The sequence below is a fragment of the Lissotriton helveticus genome, chromosome 2_1 (genome assembly GCF_964261635.1).
Source record: "Lissotriton helveticus chromosome 2_1, aLisHel1.1, whole genome shotgun sequence".
NCBI lineage: Eukaryota > Metazoa > Chordata > Amphibia > Caudata > Salamandridae > Lissotriton > Lissotriton helveticus.
The window spans coordinates 1,382,581,300-1,382,606,256 of NC_136059.1; the positions used below are offsets into that span (position 1 = coordinate 1,382,581,300).

Consider the following 24,957-nt stretch of genomic DNA (forward strand, 5'->3'; position numbering starts at 1 on the left):
AGGACAATATTCAAAGAGTGATCCATTTGATTGAGAAGGCAACCATAAAAAACACATCCCAGGGGTTCCGCTCAGCTCGGGTGCCTAAAAGGCTTTTGACTGAGTTGACTGGTCCTTTTTGCTTCACACTCTCCAGAGATTCTGCTTTTGCGAAACCTTTATAGAATAATACAGTCACATTTTTCTGCGCCATGTGAGTTTGGATTCCTTTCTATTGAGCAGGGGCACAAGACAGGGTGCCTGCTCTCCCCATTCCTCCTTGCACTTAGTATTGAACACCTGGCAGCAAAGATAAGGGAGACCTCGACGATATGTGGTACTGACTTTGCGTCCAAGGATTATAAGATTTCACTGTTCACCAATGACATCTTGCAGACACTTACGGACCCACAACAATCCCTGGCAACACTAAAGGAGGTGCTGAGACGATTTAAAGAGGTAGCGGGTTTACGCGTTAATCTACCCAAATCTTTCCATCTTAACTTGACGCTGTCTGATACGGGGATGGGGGTGTTGGTAGCTGCAACCCCCTTCCAGTTGGCAAAGAAAGAGCTCCCATACCTCGGTATGAAGATAAACCCCCAAGATCTCAGGGTTGTTTACAGCTAACTACCCGCCACTCCTTCACCAATTAAAGATCGATCTTAAGAGGTAGGCTCCCATGTACATGTCAAGGCTTGGGAGAATAGATGCCATTAAAATGGTGGTCCTACCGAGATTTCTTCATCTCTTCCAGAGCTTGCCTGACGAGTTAGTACAAGATTACCTACCTAGCATTCGCACCCTTTTTATAAAATGTATCTGGCAAAATAAATGCCTACCCTTTAGCCTCCTCTGGAAACCAAAAGACGAAGGAGGCCTGGCACTTCCTGACTTAGCCTTACATTATAAAGCGACCCATCTCCGAATCATTACTGAGTGGTCCCAGCGAGAGTTGGAAAAACAGGACAACAGTGGGGAGAGTCCTTTGGGATGTCCTCTGGAAACCAAAGCCAGACCGCCCCCCTCTAATGCTTATCTAAGCACCCCCACAAGAATGACCTTAAAAACCTGGGATGAGGTACTACGACTGATGGCGTGGATGACATTTCCCTCACCATTTAGTCCCATATATTATAACACAGCCTTTTCACCAGTTCTACAAGCAGGCCCATTTGATGGGTGGAGGTAGGAGGGCTGCCTCACCCTATCTGATATCTACCACAACTGGGATATACTAACTTTCGAACACTGCCAGCGTGACTTCCACCTTCTGACCACAGAATATTTCCACTACCTTCAGCTACGTCACTGGGTCCTCCAACCGGAGTTCTGGGAAGCAGCAACCAGGGAGCTAACACCAATAGAATGCTTTGTGAAGGGAAGTTGGACTGTTAAGGAGGCCATTTCATTTCTGTATTCTCTCCTGTTACACACGCTACCCTCTTGACAACCACACCACCACCTTCAGTTCTGGGAGCGCACACTGGGGCATAACATTTTAGACCCCCATTGGAAGGCACTTTGGAAAGGCATAACGCAGCACAACCACTCTCTAGGACTTCGCGAAGCGCATTGTAACATACTTTACGACTGGTATTTTTACCCTACCAAACTGAGGAAGATATTCTACAGTGGCTCCCAAACTGTGCGCCGCGGCACCCCTGTGCGCCTTTACAACTAGTCAGGGGCGCCGTGCACGTCTTTGGAAAGTGGAAAAGGGATTTCTGCTGAAGAAGATTTTAGTAATGTGCAGAGTTTAAAAATGAAGAGTATTTTGTGGCACCGAGTCACTCCTAAAACATTCACAGGAATGCATACTCCCAGAGAAGCACCAGGGACGGTGTGCCTCAGAAACGAAACCAGTGGAGGGTGTGACGTTTTTGACAGGCCCTTGCTGTCTTTTTCCTTCTATTCTCAGGCAGTTGGTCGACGTTTGTGACTGAGGTGGTGTCTCGTTATTAATAAAGCCAAAGCTCTCAGTGTAACCTTCTTCCTGTGGTAGTAACAAATTCTGTGTTGCACTGAGCGTGCCACGAAGAAAGGGAAGGCTGCTTTCAGACACATTGAAGCTGGAAGTTCCTCGCTGCAGCCGTTGCCCAAACCATGCACAGCATGGCAGAGAGAAAGAGAACCGTACATTCCTGTAAGTGGCCTCTGTTTTCTTGCACGCATGGCTACCACCTACAGGGCACTCACTGACACTTTGAGGGTTGTAGGGAGGAAGTTGGGTGGTCTTGGGTCGCAGTGACATGTTCCAAGTTGCCACGCTTCAAAAGTGTCTTTTCTTAACCATGTCTCTACTCATTTTCCATCACGAATATTAATGACAATAATCATAATTATTATTGCAGTCATAATAACTTGTTTTTGTGTAGCGCTTCTGTACTTTATAAGCACTGAAAATAATAGGACGGTACAGCTTCCAAATCATTTTACTTACCTTGGGGATGGAATGCTGACTAGCAGTGAGCGTGCGTTTTTGAGCTGTATGTGTGGCAAATGCAATAGCTCTGGGTAATTAAGGTTTTACCGGAACCACAGCCAAACTGCAGAAAAGACTTCAACGCATCCAGAACGCCTCCGCACGACTCATCTTAGACATCCCCCGACACAGCCACATCTCCGGACACCTGAAAGACCTGCACTGGCTCCCCGTCAGCAAGAGGATCACGTTCAGACTCCTCATCCACGCACACAAGGCCCTCCACGACCTGGGCCCCAAGTACCTCAACGACCGCCTGACCTTCTACACGCCCACCCGCCAGCTACGGTCGACCAGCCACGCCCTCGCCGCCGTCCCACGCATTCGAAGAGACACCATGGGGAGAAGATCCTTCTCCTTCCTGGCAGCCAAGATGTGGAACTCCCTCCCCATCCACCTCCGTCTTACCCAAGACCACCTCTCCTTCAGGAAGCAACTCAAGACCTGGCTGTTCGAGCAGTAACGGACCCCCCTCTCCCCAAGCGCCTTGAGACCCTCCGGGTGAGTAGCACACTATACAAATGTCATGATTGATTGATTGATTAAAGTTGGGATTTCGTAAGGGCTCCACATTAAGAGTGCAGGCACTTAATTAATGTCTTATAGTGCTGTCCAAGCTTCTGACGCCGTACAGTACATGTCAAATCTGCTATGAATGTGAAAGGCTGCAGTAGCTTCCCTGCTCATCCACTAAAGGACCTCTCAGCTGGCACTGTTAACATCGAGTGTCTTTCCTATACTTCTCTAAAGGTAACTCAAAACCTCCAGGTGCAGGTTTCATGCAGGAGAGCTGCACCTCAGGACAAGGACTTAGAATCTACAGGTTCAGGTCGCAAACAGCAAACCTATACAGACCAATTAAAGTTTTTTATTAAACAACTGCTATATTTTAATTTTGTTACACAAATGATTATAATACCTTTATCGACTTCATCCCAATTAATTTCCGGGAGAAAAGTGCGAGTACTCCAGAGGTCGGGTTTACATCCCCCCACCCGAAACAAAAGTGACATGATGGGGAGCCGCGGCCAACAGCCATCTAGGTCAAGGGAGCCACAGGTCGAAACATTTTGGGAACCACTGCCCTAACACATCAGACTTATATTGGAGGGGTTGTGCCCTACTAGGCGATTTTCGATATATCTGGTGGGACTGCCCGACAAGCTGGGCCTTTTGGACCTAAATCTTAGCCCAAATCAAAGATATGCTAGGATACCCTATCCCAGACACCCGTGAATTCGCACTCCTGGGCCTAGTAGATAACTGCCTGAAATATCAAATAAAATAAGACCAGACAATAATGTGGCTCAGCCTGGGGGCAGCGTAAACAGCAATTGCTGCAGCCTGGAAAAAGAGAGACGCACCAGCTTTGACACAATGGCATGTGCGACTCTGGCAAGCAGTTACAATGGAAAGAAAGAGTAATATTTTTAGAGACAACTTTAAAAACTTTGAATACGCCTGGGGCCCCTTGATCAGTTACCTTTCCAAAGGTCTCCCACTAGTAGCCTGTCCCTCGTGGTTGAGACGCCTTCATCTCTTCCATTTCTAAACAGTGAGACCGCACCACTAGAGTACTGACTGTAAGATTCATGCTCAACCCCACGTCACCCGAGCCTACTGCTAAGCCTTCTTTTCATTTTAGGTTGTTATTTCCTGCATTTCTATTTTTGCCTTTGTTTCAATTTCATAGGGAGGAGGAGGAAATGGAAGGAGAGGGGACATAATTTGAGGGTGTTGTGGTGACAATAATTTCTTATTTGTTCTGGCAAAGCTTAATAAAAATCGAGAGGACGAGGTACCCTGACTGTCCATCAAATGCTGTATATTGATATAGACTACGGAAAGTCATAAGGGGAGCCCTTTATCAAATGTATTGTCATGTTCTGTATTGGAAAATCAATAAATACATGTTTGACAAAAAAGCAACACTTCTCAAATTGTTTGTTTATAAAATATTTTGCAGTAACAAGAGTGTGCAAAGGATTAAGGTGGTTAAAGGATTGTGATTAAGACATTAGGTATACGAGTTAAAAGTATGTTGGTAGGGGTAAAAGAGTAAGTGATATAGAATTAAGGGCTTGGGCACAGGGTTCAGGTTTCGAGGTATGTGGGTTAATCATTAAGGGATTGTGAGTTAAGGATTAGGGTTACAGTGTAAATATATAGGTATACAGGTTAAGAGTAGGGAGGAAGTGTTAGGGGTAGATAGTTAAAGGTATAGTTTTAAGGGTTTGGTGTATAGGGGATAAAATTAGAGGGTTTGGAGAATAGCATTAAGGATTCGGGGTACAGGGTTAAGATGTAAGGGTTTGGGGTTGGGGGTTAAGAGGTTAAGGGATAAGGGGTTATGGGAATAGGGTTAACTGTATAGTGCTCAGGTGTTACATTAAAAGTTACAGGTAGAGAGGCTTTGAGCAGCAGACTTTGTAGGGTTATGGGGTATACGGCACATGTTTTAAGGTTAAGGGTTAAGGATTTACGGTGTAGGGTTACAGGTTTCGGGTGTAGAGTTTAGGGTTTAAATATATAATTAAGATTGACAGGTTTAGGGTGTGGGAGCTGGAGTGATGACTAATGGGTGTTAAGGGATTAAGGGATATGGGTATAGAGGTTAAGGTTATGGGTTAGAGGTTAAGGGTTTAGTGTACAGGGTTAAGGGAATATGATTGAGGGCATCAAGTATAAGATTATTGGTTAATCGCATTAAGGGTTTAGGATTTTTAATATACAGTTTGGAGTACAGGGGTTAGGCGCTAAGAGGTTAGGGATTGAGGGTAAAGGGATAAACCCTGTGATGCATTTATTTAGTGTCACATTTAGAAATGTGTTTAATTTAAGATGTGCTGATGTGTTTACAGCTACTTTTAGCCTATCTATAGTGAAAAAAGTGAAGTGTGGCTTTACACAGTAACACTATCCTAAATTTACTTCAGTTAAACACACTTCGATTTCAAAGTGATGTAATTAGCAGTGTAAAAATCAACTGATGCTAGTTCACAGTAAAAATAATTAACAAGATATTAAAGATGTCCCTTTTCCTAAATGACAATAAGGGCCTGTGTTACCATCTGACAAACGTACATGTAGCACCAGAGGAACTAGATGATTTATAAATGTTCACCAAGTTGAGTCATCCTCCTGCATGAGTGACTCCTGTGTTTGGATTGGCGACTTCAATATTAAAATTCCCATGCAAAATAACAAGTAGAATTGTCAGAGAAGTGGATTCTGTCCCCCATACAGTTGCCTCTAAATTTGAACATCATCAGTGTGATCATTTGGGCCTAGCATTTTCAGAAGAACATAATTTTCTGCTTCTGAAACGTTGCTTTCATAGGAACTCCCCTTCAGCTCAAATTTGTTCTGGTCAGAGATCTCGATGTGAAATGGATCATAGCACTGTTGATGTTGGCCTTTTTTCTGATTGTTCAGATTATCATGTCTATGCTTGGCACGAGAGTAATCATTTAACTCTACCTTTTTCCATACTTTGTTATCAAGCCATTGTCTTCGCATTGTGATAATTCTGTAAATAAACATCATGCAGTGTTATTTTCTTTGAATTTAGTCAGCATCCATGCTACTCCAGTAGTGATTGAACTGTGGGAAAATAAGCGCTGACGACATTCAAGATACTCTACCCCATTATGACAAATTACTACAACCAACTTTTCTGAGAAGGATAGTTCAGCAACAAAACCATTTAAAGGTTCCCAAATTGACTGGTTTGATCATGCTGTCCGTATACAAAAGAAACTTGTCAAGATTCTGGCATTTCCGGCAGTAAGGCAAAAAGATGAGATAACAGAGATGGACAGATACCTTTCAGAACATCTTATGACAAAGATACAACATAGGCTACAGAAATGGACACTGGGTGAAAGATGACAGCTGAAGGGCTTCTGGATGTTGGTGCGGGGCAGCACACTGGTTGTAGGGCTCTCCATAGCTATTAGTGTGACAACTGTGTGGGGAGCAGCACCGACTACTGACACCGGAATAGTGTGAAAAGGGCTGTTTTTATTAAAACAGATGTACATCACAATTAAAGCCTTTTGTCTGATGCCTTACAAAGCTACAACCTCACTATACAAGATGTTACCAACGTTAAACAGCCCTACACCCGTAAAGTGCCCCCCACAACATTTTAAACCTACAACTCAGTACCCCTTTCCATGCGGCTCCTCATCCCTTGTGACCTTTTAACCTTTCACCTTATAACTTTAACCTTTCACCTTTGAACTTCAACCTTTTATCTTTAACCTTTCAACTTTAACCTTTACGACTATTAACCTGTAACTAACCTGACTTCATAATGCACCTTAAAGATTCTACCTCTTCCATGCTTGAACTCGTTTAACCAGCCTGGATTGCCTCTGTCAACAAGGAATACACTTGGTAAAAAATGCCAACTTGAGAGCCAACTGCCCCTGCACCTGCTTCAAAGCAACGACCCCAAAACAATCACTTAGGTTGTTTGTACACCTGGTCCAACTCAAAGCCAATCAAGCCCAAATTAATAGCTGGTATAATTAATTAACCCGCAAAACGAGAGTTAAAGGAGGTGGAAGGGAGGGGGGAAAACGCTCTCCTATATCCATGACCAGCCACTGTGTATAACACAAAATGATGGCTGGTTGAACAAAATTGTGGCATATATATCCCTTGGGCAAACGCCGCAAACGGAGCAGAGTTTAGCCCCAGGCCTCATGGTCTGATGCACTAACTGGTTTGGTATTGGCGCCCACTTCCTTACTCTCATACCTCTGTACCCTAGCCAGAATCCATGTATAACCCTTCCATCATTTAGGCCTGGGGAGTGAACTCTGCTCCGTTTGCGGAGTTTTTCGCACTCTGTGCTCCGCTGAGCTCATGGAGTTCCAAAAAACACAGCCCCACTCCGCGGAGTTTTTTCCTCACACGTCGAAAGTAATTTGGTGAGTGCGAGCGAGGAAAATCCAATGCGACACCACTTCCCAGCAAGATTTCTCAACGAAGGCGGTCGCGGAAGGGTGCTACTGCTCATGTTGAGAATCCTTCCATTTGCATTGAAGAGGCTGTCGCTCGAATGGAACTTCTACTAGACAGGTAGAAAGAAGCAGCGCGTGTGATGCTGTTCGTGTTGATTTTAGAGTGCGGGCAAAGCAACTGGTGCTAAAAACCAGCGCGAACAGCACGAGGTAACACACTCTGCCGTTCACGAAACTCCTCGTAGCTTGGCCGCAGAATCAATCTCAATGCCCAGGGAGAACAGCATCATACTAGGGCCCAACTGTCCTCTCGTTTGGCAAAGGTACACCCAGGTCATCCCTGAGCTGTTCAACAAAGCAGGAGAAAGAGGGTCTAAGGGATAGTTTAACGATCCAGCAGTACTACTATCCCTAGGAACAGTTACTTCAACAAAAAGTAGCAAGGGTTCAAAGGCAAACACAAACTAAGTTACATCCCTACACAGTGACTGGAAAGAAAAAGGAAATTAACTACTGGTGTGTGGTGCGAATCACACATAGGGTCTCCTATCTCTTGAGAGAAGATTCCCATCAGTCACCACTCGGATCCGCCCTTCATCATCTGGGATCCTTCACCCTCGGAGGTAGATTGTGGGACCCGCAGTGGACTGGCAGATGTTAGAAGCCTAATCCTACCTGTGGTGTCCAGTGTGAGGGGAACACTAGATGTATTATGGTGACTAAAAGCAGTGCTAATAAGTGAAGTGCAAAGTGAAGTTGTGGAAAGAACTATAAAATTAGGTAGAGAAGGGAAAAAATTATTTATTAAGGTTCACTTCAATCCTAAAATTAAAAATGAGTGCGTAGTGGTCTAAACAAATAACCACTGTTGGAGATGGGAGGTCGACATGTTTCTGCAGACTAATAAGATCCACGTGGTATCTAGCTGCTTCCTCAGGACCATTAACGCTACTGCTTGACGAGAAATCAGTGAAAAAGAAAAGAAATAAACAGATATCACCTGAGATATAGTGATATCGTCCTTCTCCTGACAAATTGGCAGGAGAGAGAAGTCCTACCTCTCCTGGCTACAGCGCAGGTAAAACAGGGCACCGCTCTGTCCGTCTGTACCCCGGGCGTCCCTCTGGGCTGTCGTGGGAGGTGTGGGATATCTTTTTATTTCTTTTCTTTTTCACTGATTTCTCGTCAAGCAGTGGACATAGAGTCCGGACATGCTCGGCGCAAAAGTACTTCCCATACTCGTACCATGCTTCTGACGGTATAGAGTGTGGTTGAATTGGAAGAGTACTTCTTCCAGGATCTCTAGTGTCTCTTCATGGGGCAGGCTTGTATATAGGCTTTCCACATCTAAACCCACTAGAATGTGAGTGAGTGGGTTGAACTGTAGATATTTCAGAACACAGAGTACAGCTTTTGTGTCCTGAAGGTCTGTCATTTGTATTAGAGTTCGTAAGAATGCGTCCGCAAACTTCAACAAGATGGAACCTATCCCTGAAACAATTGGTCTGCCTGGGGGTTTATTCATGGTTTTGTGAATCTTTGGGATTGTGTAGAAGTAAGGGATAGTGGGGTCATTGTTCTCCAAAAAGTCTGCTTCTTTCTTAGTTATCCAATCATCAATCAAGACTAGCGATGCGCAAGCATTCTGTGGGGTCATTCTGGATTATTTCATAGTTCCTTTGGTCTGATAGGAGTCATAGGCATTCCTCAATGTAAGCTGCTGTGTTTTGCACGACGATGGCGCCCCCTTGTCTGCTAGTTTGATGGTCACTCTGGTTTCATTGGATAGTTGCCGAATTGCTTCCTTCTCTTGTTTGCTCGTATTGTGAAATATCTTTATGGTTTTCTAGGATTGATTTCAGTAACTTCCTTGAGTACGGCCGTCTCAAAAGCTAGAAGCTCCACTGGAAGGCTGGTTGATGGTGGAGTGAACTTTGATTTTTTGTGAAGTCCTGTGTCACTGATGGTGTTTGTTGTGGGTTCCTTGTCCTTGAAAAATACCTCTAGTTTAATTTTGTGAATGAACTCCTTCAATTCGCAGCATAGTTTGAATTTATCCAAACTTGCAGTCGGTACGAAACCTAATCCTTTTTCAAGTATGGTCGTCTGGTCGGGTGTCAGAGTGGTGTCTGAAAGGTTGACCACTAAGCTGGGAGGTTGCTTGTTGATGGGAAACTCAGTGGGCCCATATTCCGCTTGTGTCTCCTGGCGGTTTCTAGTGGCTGAGCCCATTGCACCTGTTTGCCTCGTCTCGTGTTCCCTTGTTGTGGTGTCTTGCCTCTCCCTAAAAAAGGCTGGTGTTGTTGTTCTTGGGGTTGCGCGTTTTCCCAATAGGGGTAGGGTTGTTGTTGGTAAGGCTGATGGAATGGTGGTGGTCCATAGAAGAACTGTGGTGGTGGGCCATATGGTGGGGCCCCTTGGAAAGGAGGCAACCCAAAACCTCCGCTGTTCCTCATTCGTCCTCCTCTTGATCTTCTATTCGTGTTTGTGTAGTTGCGATTGTAGCTGGAATCCTAGATTTAGGGATTTTCAGGTCTACATTAACTATTGGTGGGTGACCCTAGCCATTTATTCCTCTTTCTCCGCCTTTTTTCTTCAAATACGTTATATACAGCGCGCAGCTGTGGGACTCAAGAAAGAAAACTTTTTCTTTCTGACATTATTTTTCCAATTCCAGTGAAATCCGTCTTTCAAAGGCTATGTTCTTGAACCCTAGATTTAGGGATTTTCATGCCTTGTTAATTCTATCTCCAAAGTAACTGGGCCTCCATGGCCACAGAATCAATCACAATGCCCAAGAATGGCAGCACCGTACTGGGCCTAGCTGTCTTCTATGTGGCCAAAGGTACCCCAAGTTCAGCCATGAGCTCCCCGAACTATCCAGTATCCTCTGGCACTCCACGGAACAAGGCTTGTCAGCTATATTCACCATCAGTGAACCAGACCTCCATGGCCACAGAATCAATGTTGATGCCCAGGAATGACAGTGCCGTACTGGGCAAGCTGTCTTCTATGTTGCCAAAGATACACCAAGGTGTACTGTTAGCCCACCTACGTACTCTATTACCTCTGTACCCTAGTGGGAAACCATGTGTAACCCTTCCCTCATTTAGGCCTGGGGGGTGAATACCAACTCGAGACTGCTTCCTAGCAAGAATTCTCAACGCAGGCGGTCGGGGATGGTTGATACCGCTTGTGCTGAGAAACCTTCCATTTGCGTTGAGAAGGCTGCGTTTCAAGTAGAACTCTTACTTGAGTGGTCAAAAGAAGCAGCACCCTCCTGCGATGTGCGTGATGCAGTTTGTGCTGATTTTACAGCGCAGGATAAACATCCGGTGCTAAAAATCAGCACGAACAGCACAAGGTAACACACTCCGCCATTCGCGGAACTCTTCGTAGCTTGGTTTTGTTTTTTCGTCACTTCACGGTGTTCTGGGTATCAGAACGCCACGTACTCCATTCAGGCCTACCCTCAATGGTTGACGTCATCTTTGTCAATAGATAGCAATAATTAAAATTATTTAAAGGCTGAGCTTAATGGGCGTATGAGCATTTTGCTCCAACTCCTCGTCCCTCCCTTCCCCCTCTAACCCAGATGCCTGATTGTGCTGACGTGTCCCTGCAGACACCTGCTGCTGTTGTCCTTGCCCAGCTGAAAGACTGCTTCGAACACCCCATGTAGGGTAGTTCCTTGGTCTTGTGCTCAGAGCTTTCCTTTCCATGTACCTTATCCCCTTCTTGTTCTCTTGGCTTCGAGGCTCCTTCCTCAACTACACCTGACTCGTCCTCGCCAACTACTATGTCTGACACCTACCAACCCCTCTGCAGCCACATTGCAGCCCCCAGGGTGCCACTCCCTCACATCCACACCCACTGACACCATTGCTGTCACCTTGATGATACAGCTGTGCTCTTTACCTGGTGCTAGAACAGGTGGCCATTCTGGAGCCCGCCGTTTGACCCCCCGGTCTCCTCCTGTCAGGCCCGTCACGGCTGTCCTAACACCGCTGCCCTTCCTGTCGCCGATTGCCAGCTATAGTACCCTGTAAAATCTCATGAACAGATTGGTGAGACTCCCCTACTCAATGGTACCCACGCTCCACCAATGCTCCACTTTTTGCTGATCATCATCATCTAAAAACTCCCCTTCCTCTAAACTCTCCTCCCCCTAATCAGGATTGTGACATCTGTGTCAGCAAACACCTCACGTGTGGCAGCATTTGCTGCCAGCCACCACGGCCTAACCACTTCACTATTATCCGTGGACACCGAATGCCTAGGTTGGGGGGCCATACCATACCCTCCCAACTCCCTCATTCCGAGTGCACTTCCACCAGTTGCAGTACTGTCCCCTTTGGCTGGGTGCAGCGCCAAGGCCATTCCAGGCCTTTGTGGGGCGGCAATCTTGTTGTTCTGGGCTCAGCCTTCTCTTCATCACAGGGTAATGGAGCCGCACAGTGCTCCCCCGAGTCTGGAACGCTGCTGAAATGATTTGCCACAAAAATATATATGGTCCAGTGTGTTAGTCACAAACTGTGGCCCGGCCTGGTGTTTTCCCTCACCTACCTTTCCATCGAATGTATTCCACTCCCTAACTGCCTCAACCCGCCCTTGGACGCACACATTGGTTGGCTGCTTAGTTCTCTTCCCATTGAATCTTCCTGGGTTTGTGCTGCCCTCCCCCTGAACCCCCCCCCGGAAGAACCCTGACCCCACCAGGAAAAATCCAATACCATAGATGCTGCTGAACCTTTTGTCTTGCATGTCGCTTGCCCATGCCTCAGGACTCTTCCCCTCCCAATCGGAGCCACCCACCAAGGCCGCCTCCTCCTCAACAAAATTCTGCCCATGAGGCTATGAAGAAAGCACCCTACTGCAAACCCACCACTTCTGTCTTTCCCACTCCACAAAAAGGCGCGGAAGTCATGCCCTGATCCACCCCCCACCCTGACTGGACCTGTTGCCTGGGCTACATCGGCCTGTTCAGAATGATGTTTTCCACACTGATATGCCCCGCCCCCCACTTGCACCGACTCGCTGACTTTCAAACAATGAGGAAGCAACAGCTCGCCACACACTTCTCCCACTTCCTAACGCATACAACGGGGCATTACCCCACTTATAATCAGATTTCCTGGGGGGCCCTCAGCTGCATTCCTGCATGTGTTGCGCTGCAGGCCGTGCGAGCCAAAGCCACTGCCCTGTGGCCTACTGAACGCCCCCTTGGTGTTGCTCACTGAAATCAGGAGCTGCTCCAATCCGTCACCTGCATACCATCCACCTTATAGGGTCTACACAGAAGTGAAAAAATTGCCAACGTAACCCCCACTGACACCTTCCTCACTGAGCTCACATCCCACGGCTTCTTCAAGCAGCCAGAGCATCTGCTAGATTTTTCTTCCACCGACATGCTAAATAGGCTAAGAACACCTAAATACAACTCACTAGGGATGCTAATAAAGAACGCTTAAAACCCGAATACCAGACTCCACAGAAAAAAGCTCTCCTATACTTATGACCAGTCGGGGCATATATATCCCATGGGCTATAAAACAGCCTAGCTAGCCCAAAGGGGAGGAGCAGTCGCCTGGACCGCCCCCTTCCTCTAACAGCCATGGGGGGGAGATCTTCCTATGGTCGGCTGCCCCCCAAGACCCCCTTTTGGTAATTTGTCTCAAAAAAGCCGGATAGGAAGTGATATATCAACGGTGCCAATTTAACAGCAGTGAATCAAATAAAATACTGCATTCAAAGTTGATGTGGGATTAATGCATGACAGCCAAAAATAACGTTCTCAAACCATTTAGTAATGTTCTGGCAAATACATTTTAACATGATTGGAGGAATACAGCTCTAGAATAACATTTCACTTTTTATGTGATAAATAAGACTTGTGTAATACAATAAGCAACATAGAAGCTGTAATTCAGAATTTTGAATTTCCCTGTGTTTAATTAGTAGATAGAGTCGCCTTTCACATAATCCGGTCCCAATGTTGAGATTTTTCTTTTTTAGCCAAATATACGACCAGCATTCATGTCATAGCAAGAGAATTTAAGATAACTTGAAAGGTTTTTGATTCATTGCATGATATTTCCTTTTTTTCAATCACAGTAGATGTGCTTGTAGTTGAGATAACTTTGTGTCTTACAGGTTGTATTCATGACTGATACCCCCTGAAGGCACATGATCCTCAGGTCGGGTGCTTTCCCATGAAATAGGGATGTTTTATGCAGTGTGAGGTGTGTTTTTTTCAGATGGAAGTGTGAGTTGCAAGTTATGCAGTAAACCTATTTTTTTTTATTTTGTCTCTTAGTCACATTATTTAATATGTGGGCCGATCATTGCTTTTCTTACAGCGGCTGTGCTCCTCCTGGCTGGGCTTGAAGTGGGCTTCTCCTACTACCCTTTCTTTGCCTGCCTGTCATCCAGCTCCAAAATGGTGGGATCCATTTTAGGATTTCTCTACACTGCTTGCTGGTAAGTGATATATGAAGATTATTTGTAGGAATACAATGCCTTAGTACCTGTTTATACAGTACGTTGTAATTAGCCCTGGGCGTAGTTCGTGTAGTAGCGCTACGCGTAGCTACGCGAAATGTACTTTGCACAAGGCGAGCTACGCGTAGCTACGCGAACTGCGTAGTGCACTGTGCAAAATGCTGTTCGCACTGATTGCACAGTGCCGGATGCTTGTCCGCACTGTGCAATCAGTGCAAACCGCATCTTGCACAGTGTAAGCGGTCATTTTCTGCCGCTCGAGTAGATTTCTTCTCGAGCAGCAGCTTTATCAACGTGGACTGGTAGTTTCTCTTCGCGAGCGGTTGCGAGTATACGCTACTACTCACAATGAGAAACCTGACCTCCCCGCGTTGAGAATCTTGCCGGGAAGTTTATTTTCCACGCTCGGGATTGGCAAATGATGTTGCTGATCGCAAACAAGGAAAAAGTCCCGCCAGGATATCATTTTGCTCCCTCGCGGTCGCCAACTTGACGTTGAGGACCGCGAGCGAGCAAGCAAAAAATGACCGCTGCACTATGCTTTACGCTACGCTACGCGTGTTTGCACTGTGCTACGTGCAATTTACGTGGTGCTAAGTAGCGCAAACTTCGCAAACTACGTGAGCGTAGCGTAGTACTTTGCCCAGGGTTAGTTGTAGTTTCCATTTCAGTACTCAAAAAAATGGACACAACAAGTGGAGCAAAGGTATTACAAAGATACCTTATTTATAGGTTTGCTTTCTCTCAATTATTTGGTTTATTGATTTTAATGATCAATAATATTTTGTTTGGAGACTGTATCATGAGTCTTCCACATATAATGAACTTTCCGTTTTGGGGCTAAATAATTGGAATAAAAGAAAGTGCTGTGTTTCAGATGCATATCTCAGTTGTCTCTGCAGTAGGCAACACTTTTGCGGTGGGCAAGGTACCACAGAACATCCACCTCTATGCATCATAAATCCTGGCCTAACTAGGGTGGGACTTCTAACACGTTTTTTCTCTGACAACCAATCCTGTGCAGGAAAAACGAGCATTGTTCTGGAGAATCAGAGACATTGATTTAAATTTTTGGAAAAATAAATAACCTTTTTAGGGGTTGGAAAATTGTAAAGAAATGTTGGCTAATCCATCATGCCACCAAGACATTGCGGGCCAGCAGAAAAACAGATCCTTTGCTGACATTTTAATTTCACTGTCACTGAACACACTCTTGTCGATCCAGCAAGAAAATGATATATATACATACCAACATACATATATATTCACTGAAAAAACCATAGGTTTCAGAGACGTTATAGTTAGTTGGACATTTCACTCATATATCTGAAAAATATTTAAACTTTACAGAAACACACATTCATTGGATGATGTCATCAGTGATGTCATTTCAGATGTCATCAGTGATGTCATGAGTGAAGTCATTGACCATGTCATGAGTGATGTAATATGTGACGTCATCACCAGTGCATTGCGGCCGCGCGAGTTATAGTTAGCTCAACTAACTATAACGGGCGAATTTCGCCGATTTTATATGAGTCAAATGTCCAACTAACTATAACTTCTATGAAACCTATGGTTTTTTCAGTGAATCTCAAAGGTTTTTTAAATGCTCATTCCTTACTATAACATCTGTAAAACCTATGGTTTTTTCAGTGAATTTCAAAGATTTTTCAAATATCGAACTACTATTGTGCTATTTGTCATTAGTATTGTTTTTTCTAACTTTTGCACTACATAAAAGAAAATAAACTGTAAAGCTGTTGTGTAATGTAATATATTTCACAAATTACAGTGTTACTTATCAAATAATACAACATAATTTAACATTTTGAAAACATATTTTTCTCACTTTTTTTGCTGTTATCAGATTCTACTTAACTTCACTATTCACAGTGATGTTACTGTAGTATCATCATAAACAGCAGGAAAAAAACCAATCAACTAGATTGTTAAAAAAAACAAATGACTAATTCTTGCAGGCACAATACGAAATTAACAGAAATAACATATCCAATACTATTTCCAATTTTTAAATCTTACCTTTACTCTGTAGTTTCTGTTCACATTTTACCTCAAGGCCAATTAACGTGTCAAATTATTATTTTTTAAATCATCCAGTATGAATTCCTTAAAGCATCTACACATTTTCCCTCTAGGCCTAATAATGTATCTAAAATCTTTGTTTCAGAAATATCAAGTATGAGTTGGGTAATTCAGAAGGCAAACTCAGTTTCATTTCCAAGTGTGTATTGTTGCAGTGACTCCAACCATTATTACACTTTAAATAAACTGTATGATGCCCACTTGTGGTAGTACTTCCAGCATGGAAAACAATAGCAACTGTTGCAAAAGTTCTTCCAGAAATAGATACTTGACATGCAACAACATTTTTTATTTTGGTTTCCACTTTTCTTCCATTTGGTCTACAGCGTTGCAGCATTATAATCAAATATTTTCCATATCTTTGTAGGCATAATGTAGATAGCTTTGTTGATTTACAACGAGAACAGATCATCTCATGATCAGCTTCTTTTACTAATTTGGAAAATGGTACAGATTTGCAGTCAGGTATTGTTAAATATAGAAATCGTTCTCTGTCAACTATAGTGCTTGAAGTTAATGAACACTGCTCACATTTATGTTTCCATTTGTAACTGAGTCCAAACAAACTCTCAATCTGAATTCCTTCAACTTCTAGTACTCCAAGCATAACCATTAGAAATTCTTGTACATCTTTTTGTATATTAGCACTGAACGTTAAAGATCCAGTACTAGAATCCAACAGTTGGCGAATACCAGAAGCAGAATGGATCTTACTTCTATCAGTTCTCAATTCTTGAAATAAAGTATAAAGTGCTGAACATAATCTTTTTTCCTGACTTTCCATAATTTCACCATAAACATCTTCAAGATAAAATATAACGTTTAGAATAACATTACCATAGCAGTTGACACCAGAAGCATTTTCTAATTGGTATCCGACAACATCATCACTTGTTTGTATTTTCTGCTTCTTTACATCTTTTTTTTCCACTTGATTTTGTTTCTGCTTTTCAACCATCGTTGATTCTTCAACATGTTTGCGTTTTGAAGACACAACATGTTTCTTATAAATAGGATATTCACCTAAACATAAAGCCTTCTCAAACGAATATATATTCTCTTACACAATTAACATCAGCAATAACCTTTTTCTCGTCAAAATCAATGAAATACAAACCAAACAACGTTCTAACTCGAGATAATGCAACATATACCATTCCCTCTTTAAACACAGTTCTTCCTAAATTTATCAAAGCATTATCTACACTTAAACCTTGAGATTTATGAATAGTTATTGCATATGCTAAACAAAAGGGTTTTACAAGCAAAAAACATGCAGCACAACACGCAATCTCTCTTACCTCTGTTATCTGATCAAATGTAACTTTCAAGAATTCAATTCCATTTCTATTTTGATATTTCACAAAATCAACAACTCTCCCCATTGCTCCATTCACTAAACCTTCTTCTACATTCAGATTATGCCTCAAAATTACCCGACAGTTTAAACATACATCTCTAAAAAATTCTAAGCCAGCAGTTTTTGATACAGACTTTTCCAAAGAATCCAATTTAGTCTGTAGTTTTTCTGAAAGAAGAATTGTTATTCCTTGATGCTCGATTTTATCAATAGCTTCAATGTGAACGATTTCTTGATTATCCAATTTCATAAGCTCGCTATTAAATGTAAAACACTCTTCCACTGTAGGCATTAAGCAAACTATAGACTTTTTGTATTTCATTTTTTTGTACATTACTTCTGCTGGTGTGTTTTCATTTGTAAACAAGTTCTTTAGTAGACGACTTTGAAAAGCTTGTTTACCATGTTTGCTTAGAACACCAATTCTTACATCTTTTAGAATATTTGCATAATCTTCCTCTTCTGCTTGTCGCATATTCTGGTTGAGTTCTTTATATTCAAAATGTAACCACAGGTTCACATTTCCAATACTTCCTAAACATTTCTTAGTGTCTTCATGTAGAAGAGTTTTAAACACTGGTTCTCCTTTTACAGGGGTTAGTTGTAGCAGATCTCCAAATACATTTAATTGTTTTCCTCCAAAGAGAATGTCGTAATCTGTTTTTAATACCTGTTGCATTCTTAAGTGTACACAAGCAAGCATTACGTTTGAGACCATGCTCACCTCATCAATAATTAAAGGTTTCATTTTCTTCAGCACTCTTGACACTTCATAGGAAGCTTATCCAGACAACTTCTTATATTCTAATTTATTATCATGCTCAACTGATAACATCAGTAATCTATGCAAAGTAACTCCTTTAACATTGTATGCAGCTAATCCAGTTGGAGCTGTTACCACACAACATAAATGTGAACCAGTAGTTGTTTGAAGATAACTGGTGAAAACTTTAATTAAACAACTTTTACCTGTCCCAGCTTGACCACTGATGTACATCAGAAGAGGCTTAAAAGATGAACACACACATTCTTTTTTTTATGCAACAAACCATGTTCTATCTGTTCTCTCACTTGTACATATATTTCTTTCTGTTCAATATTTAGCTGTTCTTCTAAGTTTTCCAATGTAATATTCTCCTTGAATGCATTGCAATTTCGACTTGGCGCCGGGAAACCCTTTACGGGTAGCTGTGCGCAATATAAATTTAATAAATAAATGCATAGCAATCGCTGCTTCATTTTCCACTATTGGTTGTCCAAGAGGATCTTGACTACATGGACCACTTCTTTGACTACCTTGAGAACTTTCATTAGCAATTTCAGCTGTAATAGTCTTTTCCTGTTCAACTTCATCACTCACCATTTTTAAATATGTAGGGAAAATTGTACATGCAATACTATCTTTACGTGCATTAAAAGAATCCTTGTAGCAGTCATGGTCTCCAAGTAATTCACTTTCGCTACGCCATGGTTTAAAGAGTTGGAGAAGTGCTAAATAGCAGTGGGAGCCTTGTCAGCGAGAGCCTTTTCTTTAAATACGGGACATCGCGGGAGCACCTGGAGTGTCGGGGCAGACTACAAGCCCCAGAAGCGCCGAGACCAGCCGAGCCGCACTAGCCCCTCCCTGCTACCTATTTAGCTCCTCGCGGTGGGAGCCTTGTCAGCGAGAGCCTTTTCTTTCATTGTGGGACATCGCGGGAGCAACCGGAGTGTCGGGGCGGACTACAAGCCCCAGAAGCGCCGAGACCAGCCGAGCCGCACTAGCCCCTCCCTGCTGCCTAAGTAGCTCCTCGCGGCACCCGCTGCGCGGGACGCACGCAGGCGTGCGCCGGGCCAAGCCCGAGCCCGTTCAAGAACGGAAGAGGACGGGACGGGACACTCCTCTAACTTCTTGATACGGAGCTCATATAAGGTCAGTGCACGCATCCAGGGCTGCAGGTTTGTTGGTATATAGGGTTGTCGCTACTCATTGCAGCTCCGTGTTTTTAACTGAGGACTAACTGCTGTGTATCCCCCTTGAATTATGACGATGTGTAGAGGAGGGAAATGCAGGAAATCTACTTCTGGTGGGACGATAGTGGGCTCACTGGATCAATTTTATATTAGGGCCACTTCTGTATTGGCCCATGAAATCAAACTGACTGAAAGACGACTATCGCTAGACCCTATTCTTGACAAAAGGTCATCCCTGGGCAGGCTGGCTAATGTTACCTCACCAAAATTGCTTCCAACTAAAGCCCCTGACTCCGTTCCCAATGCAGGCAATGGTACCGAGCAGCCTGAGGATGTAGGGGGCCAGCTCAATTTATCTGCTTGCCCGAACACCACACTAGATACCTCACAAGTTTGTATAATAAATCAAGAGCACGCTAGTTTTGTAACAAAAGGAGCACAAACGAGGTCTGCGTGCAACACAACTTTGAAAGCGGCGGCCAAATGGTGCGAACCGCATCCAGCCACCAAGAGAAAGCGCGGAGGAACCCAGCAGGGGAACAATAAAGCCAAAAAACGTACTAAGCCTGGAGTCTTGGTAACTAGCGGATCCAGCCTTGAACCATGTAGCCCACATACGCAAGAGAGTGCGACCATATTAGATCATGGTGTTGGTAATTCTATGCAGACAGGAACAGACTTCTGGTCTAAAATGGAAGCTCTATTTATCAACTCCTGTCTTCCTCTCCACGATAGACTCAACTCTATAGAGGAAAGGCTAGCGCATCTTGAGCATCTCTCAAACAATGCTAAGGACATCGTGCGGGAAAATAGAGCAAATGGGACCCCAGCGAGGCCAGATAGGCCAATAAGTGTATCTTGTATCTCGCATGTTTCTAGTACTGTATCCCATCTACCGCCTCCTAATTCACCACCTAACCTACCTGTACCGCTATCTATTGCAATTACTGTGATTAATGCTACAACAATGGGCAGAGGGGCGGTTGATGGCAGGAGTAGAGGAGATAAGGTTACAAATCCAGTTATTTTGTCTAATGAGGGTGGTATGATATACGAGCCAACGAGAATGTCTGGCCCGTCTGTTCCTTTAAGGGGTGCTGTGACAAGAGACACACCAAATGTAACATTACCATTTCTAGATCTTCCACCTGAGTCAACACCATATGTTGTGGTGTTAGCTGGGGTTCCTGTGTTAAAGGAAGGTAAAGAGGAGACATACATTGATCTTAAGAACAAGTCTATTTACTGGCTGAATAATAACAGGCCACTCCCTGCACAGGTATCCTGTGAAATCCTCTTTGCACGTAGGGTGAATTGGGTGGGGCAACAAAAGAAAAACATAGAGGGAGACTGTATTGTCATCAACTTTAGAAGTAGGCAGGCTGTTGAGCTGTTACTGGTATTCACCCTGTCAAAGTACACAAATACAGCCCCTCCCCTTAACCTATTTTTATCCTCCCACCCAAACACACACCAATTGTACTTTCAATGAAACAAGAAGATCTCACCGTCGGTTGAACTGGGAAACCTGGGAACCGAGTGCTCAGACAAGCAATGGAAATTGGGGGGAAGATTTTAATAATATCCCCCATTTATCTTCTCTTCCCCTGAGCAATAGATCCAGTGTCCTGGACAGGTAGATTGACAGCCGAGGAATGGCGGTCATCTGATCGCCATTGATAATGGCCTGGGATTGCTGGGGGGTGGTGAGGGAGCGGTGCCCCATGAACAGATTCTCTCCCCAAAAAGCTGCCAGGGAAGTGAGAGCTCTATGCTGGGAGCTGATGATGAGACTAGGGGAGTTACAGGCGGGATCTGCAGGGATGATGGTGTGCTGCTGTGTACCGTGCTACCACAAACAAGGTATTGCGCAGCTAGAGCGGTATCTCCTGCAGTGGTCAGGGGGGCTCTAGGCCCAGACATAGAACTGGTGGAGGAGGTGCACAAGCAAAATCAAGTGGGATTTAACATCAATGGCATCTCGGCCAAGGATGATAGACATAGCATCGTTCCCCAGAATATCCAAAGGACGAAGGATAATGCAAATATAAGAATTCTCTGGTGGAACTTGGCTGGCATTAAAAACAAGCTATCCTGCCCAGATTGGGGATCTTTTGTACAAGATTCTGATGTGTGCCTGTTCCAAGAGACGTGGGCTCTGGAGGACTACCAGAGAATAGCTTTTGCCACATATAATGTAATGGCCTCCACGAAGGGTAGGGGAAGACCCTCGGGCGGCCTAAGTATTTGGGTGGGTATCCACCTGGGAGCTAAAGCCGAGCTAAAAAAAAAAAAGGAAAATGCTCGCTTATCTGGAGTTTCACAACTGAGTTTCTTGTGGTCTATAAGATTACCCTTTGCATGTTTTACTAAACAACCATGACATCCAACTACTGCATATTTTCCTTTCTTTAAATTCTGTTTAACATTTCTTTTGAAGCTGTAATCTTGAAGTACTTCCTACAGACATAGCTGTTCCAGATGTTGATTCCTTTTCGGATAGTATGTGTCCGACATATTAGTTTTAAGAAAGTCTGTACTGTCTGGTTCATTTGCTGCTAATTCTTCAATTTCTTCAAATGATTTCAACACTCTATTTCGTTTGCCGGCAAGACCTAAACTTACCCAAATGATTCCTTGTGACTTTGAATATAAACTTGAAGAGCACAAGCGGTCTGAACATTCATACAATCCAATTTCTCGGTGGGAAAGCATTTTCAAAGTAAAGCTGTACACCTTTTGCTAAGGCTTTTCTCTTGTGCCATTTCTTCCCACATTTGCTTCATCTCTGTTTTTATTATTTTGTTATGTATGATGTAACATAACGTGCATCAGCAATTGAGTTATCTGAAACATACTGGATGTCCATGTTCGCATTCCACATTTTAAAAATGACTGGATTGTAATCATTGATATACTTTGACACTTCCGTTCTTTTTAAGTTGTAGGTATTCTTTGGAGATTTTCGAGTTATTGTGTGCCTTACAGAAGAAAAAAAAGAATTTACTCTTCCTTTACAAATGACTGGACGTGGAAAACCAAACCGACATTTGGTGTAAAATTTTCCTTTAGACTTGTATTTTCTTCTGAAGTACTTTCCAAAACGGTGAGTTTGGAAACGTAAAACTTGCTGTTTCAAACTTCTATCTCCTTCTTCTCTTGGAATCTCACATGTCACATACTGTTCGATGAAAGACAATACTGTTTCATCAGAATCAGTTCCAAATGTAGGTGCATCCTTGATCCGTAGTAGGATATGTATATGAGATGCACCTCTTGCTTGGTACTCATTTTTCCAAAAGAAATTGTTAACTTCTCCAAGAGGTGGATTCTTTTTATTGCAGATAAAAGACATCATAGCTTGAAACCTATGATTAAAATATCTGCACACATTTACAGGATCCAATGAACACAGATCACCAGGAGTCATTATTTCAACATTTTTTATATTGGAATGCGCTTCTATTAGAAACTCAAGCAATTCTTTCCATGCATACTCTGCACAGCTAAGTGTGACAAACTATGTTGGTGTACCTAATTTCCGTAACATACACTTGAGTTCTCATTGACGACGATACTACGTTCTACATTGACATGCCATCAAATTGATTAACTGAGCTTCTAAATTTTCATCTGTTTCTTGAACATTCTCCACAAATTCTTTCACAGAAAGAAGTGATTGATGAACTCCAGTTTTAAGTATGTGGTTCACTACATATGACAGAGAAGACAGATCACTTTCAAACAAAAGGTGAAATATGTATGGAATGCACTGTCGAAATCTAGGATCTTCAGAATATCATCTTGTTGACCGATATTCTGAAGCTGGAATCCGTACAGGTCGGTCATCATATCGTCCACCTTCTCCAGTAGGAAACAGCTGTGAAAACAACAAGCTTCCAAGCTTTTCTCCCATACACTCTTTGGAGTTCCCTGTGCTTTTTTTCATTTGAAATAACTCAATGCTGCTTCCTATTACTTCTTTTGAATGCAAAGGACATATTGTGTAATATTCATAAATCTCTTCAGTCCTTGACTTGTCCACTTTCTCTATTTGACTACTTGAAATTTCAGATTCATCTTCTAAACTTATTACCTGCTCATCCATGTTTACAGTTTTGTAATAAATATTGTTCTCTATAAGACATAAGGTAGCCTTTTCAACTTTATTAACATCCACAAATTCTTACCATAGTTTCCGACTCTTTGTTGGTACACCATTTACTAGAATGACTACTGCCTCATTTTCCTCTTTCTCTCCAGCAATAGTTTCAATATGTTTCTCAAAATCCAAAGGTAAGTACACCACACTTCCTTTCAGCCCTCTTTGCAAGTCTGTTGGTGGCAGTTTACCTGATGTAGGCTCCATCCGAATTATAGTTTGAAAAGAATGAACAGATTGAATTAGAACAGACTCATATGTATTCAATTCTGCCAATTCCTCCGGAATAGCTACTAATTCTAAGTTATTATGTACTGCTCTAGCAGGCATTCTGTTCTCTTCTAATTTGTTGTATCACTATTTACATATACGTTGATCACTACCTAACTCAAATCGACCTTCCACCAACCAGTAGGTTGCAAATTCTTCCCGCTTACAAATGTTCTCCTTTTGATTTTTCAAATACAAATCAACATTCCTAGTTTGACTTTTATAATGAGTACTTTGACAACAAACACAAACATAGGGGCACATTATGATGGAGGATTTTCAGCATCCTCCGGGCCGGCGGAAGCCACCGCCGGCCTGGCGAATGCGGAAAATCCTCTGCGGACCCACCAAAGACCCACCTCCACATTAGGATGGCTGGTGGGTCCTGGTTTAAGTCCGTTGCTATTCCGCCGTGGTTGGCTTACTACCGTGGCGGAAAAGGCCTAATATGGTGGCGGTGTCCCTCAGACGCCGCCAGCCATATTAGGATGTCTGAATGTCTATGCCTTTACACAGCGGCATTTCCCCCATGCAAAGGCATACGGATTTTTGTTTGGGGGCCTGTTGTGGGCCCCCAGGGGTGAAGAGGGTTGGGGGTGCACATGGGGGGTACCTATGGTACCCCCCTGCATTTGCGTGCACAGAGCGGCAGGCACCGCGAGGTGCCTGCCGCTTTGTGCACGCAAATGCACAGCTTTCATTTTTAACATTGCGGCGGGTGCTGCTTCAAGCAGCATCCGCCGCAATGTTAAAAATAGAGGATGTGACCGCCAGGGTGGCGGTCACATCCTAATTGCACATGAGGGAACGCCGCAGCACATGCGGACGTTCCCTCCTACTCAGGCCTCGCGGACGGACGCAAGTCCGTCCGCGATCATAATGGGCCCCATAGTTTGGTATTTCAGAGCACACTACATTAAACTTTCCAATTCCTCGTCAAACTGATCATTGCTAATCACTTTCCCATCTCCTTCAACATCTGTAATTGTCAAACTTTCACTTTCTATGGACTGCTCTTCTGAACCAAAATATCGCATTTCAATATCAACACACTTTTCTTGAACTTCTGATAAAGAACCATGTAAAAGACCTGTATTCCGTTCAATTAAACATAATGCAGGACTTTTTACATAGTACAGTTTCCTTGCAAACTTCTGCATTTCTGAAT

The 24,957-nt window shown here is 43.3% G+C and overlaps 1 protein-coding gene across 1 annotated transcript in view; it reads left to right on the plus strand.

Moving 5' to 3' along the window:
• Window positions 1-24,957, plus strand: part of LOC144818669 (stimulated by retinoic acid gene 6 protein-like) — a 651,836-nt gene that overhangs the window by 177,375 nt on the left and 449,504 nt on the right. Inside the window, exon 5 of the mRNA XM_078676317.1 lies at window positions 13,797-13,917. Within this exon, the coding sequence (XP_078532443.1) occupies window positions 13,797-13,917 (121 nt within the window). The remainder of the gene's footprint in view (window positions 1-13,796; window positions 13,918-24,957) is intronic.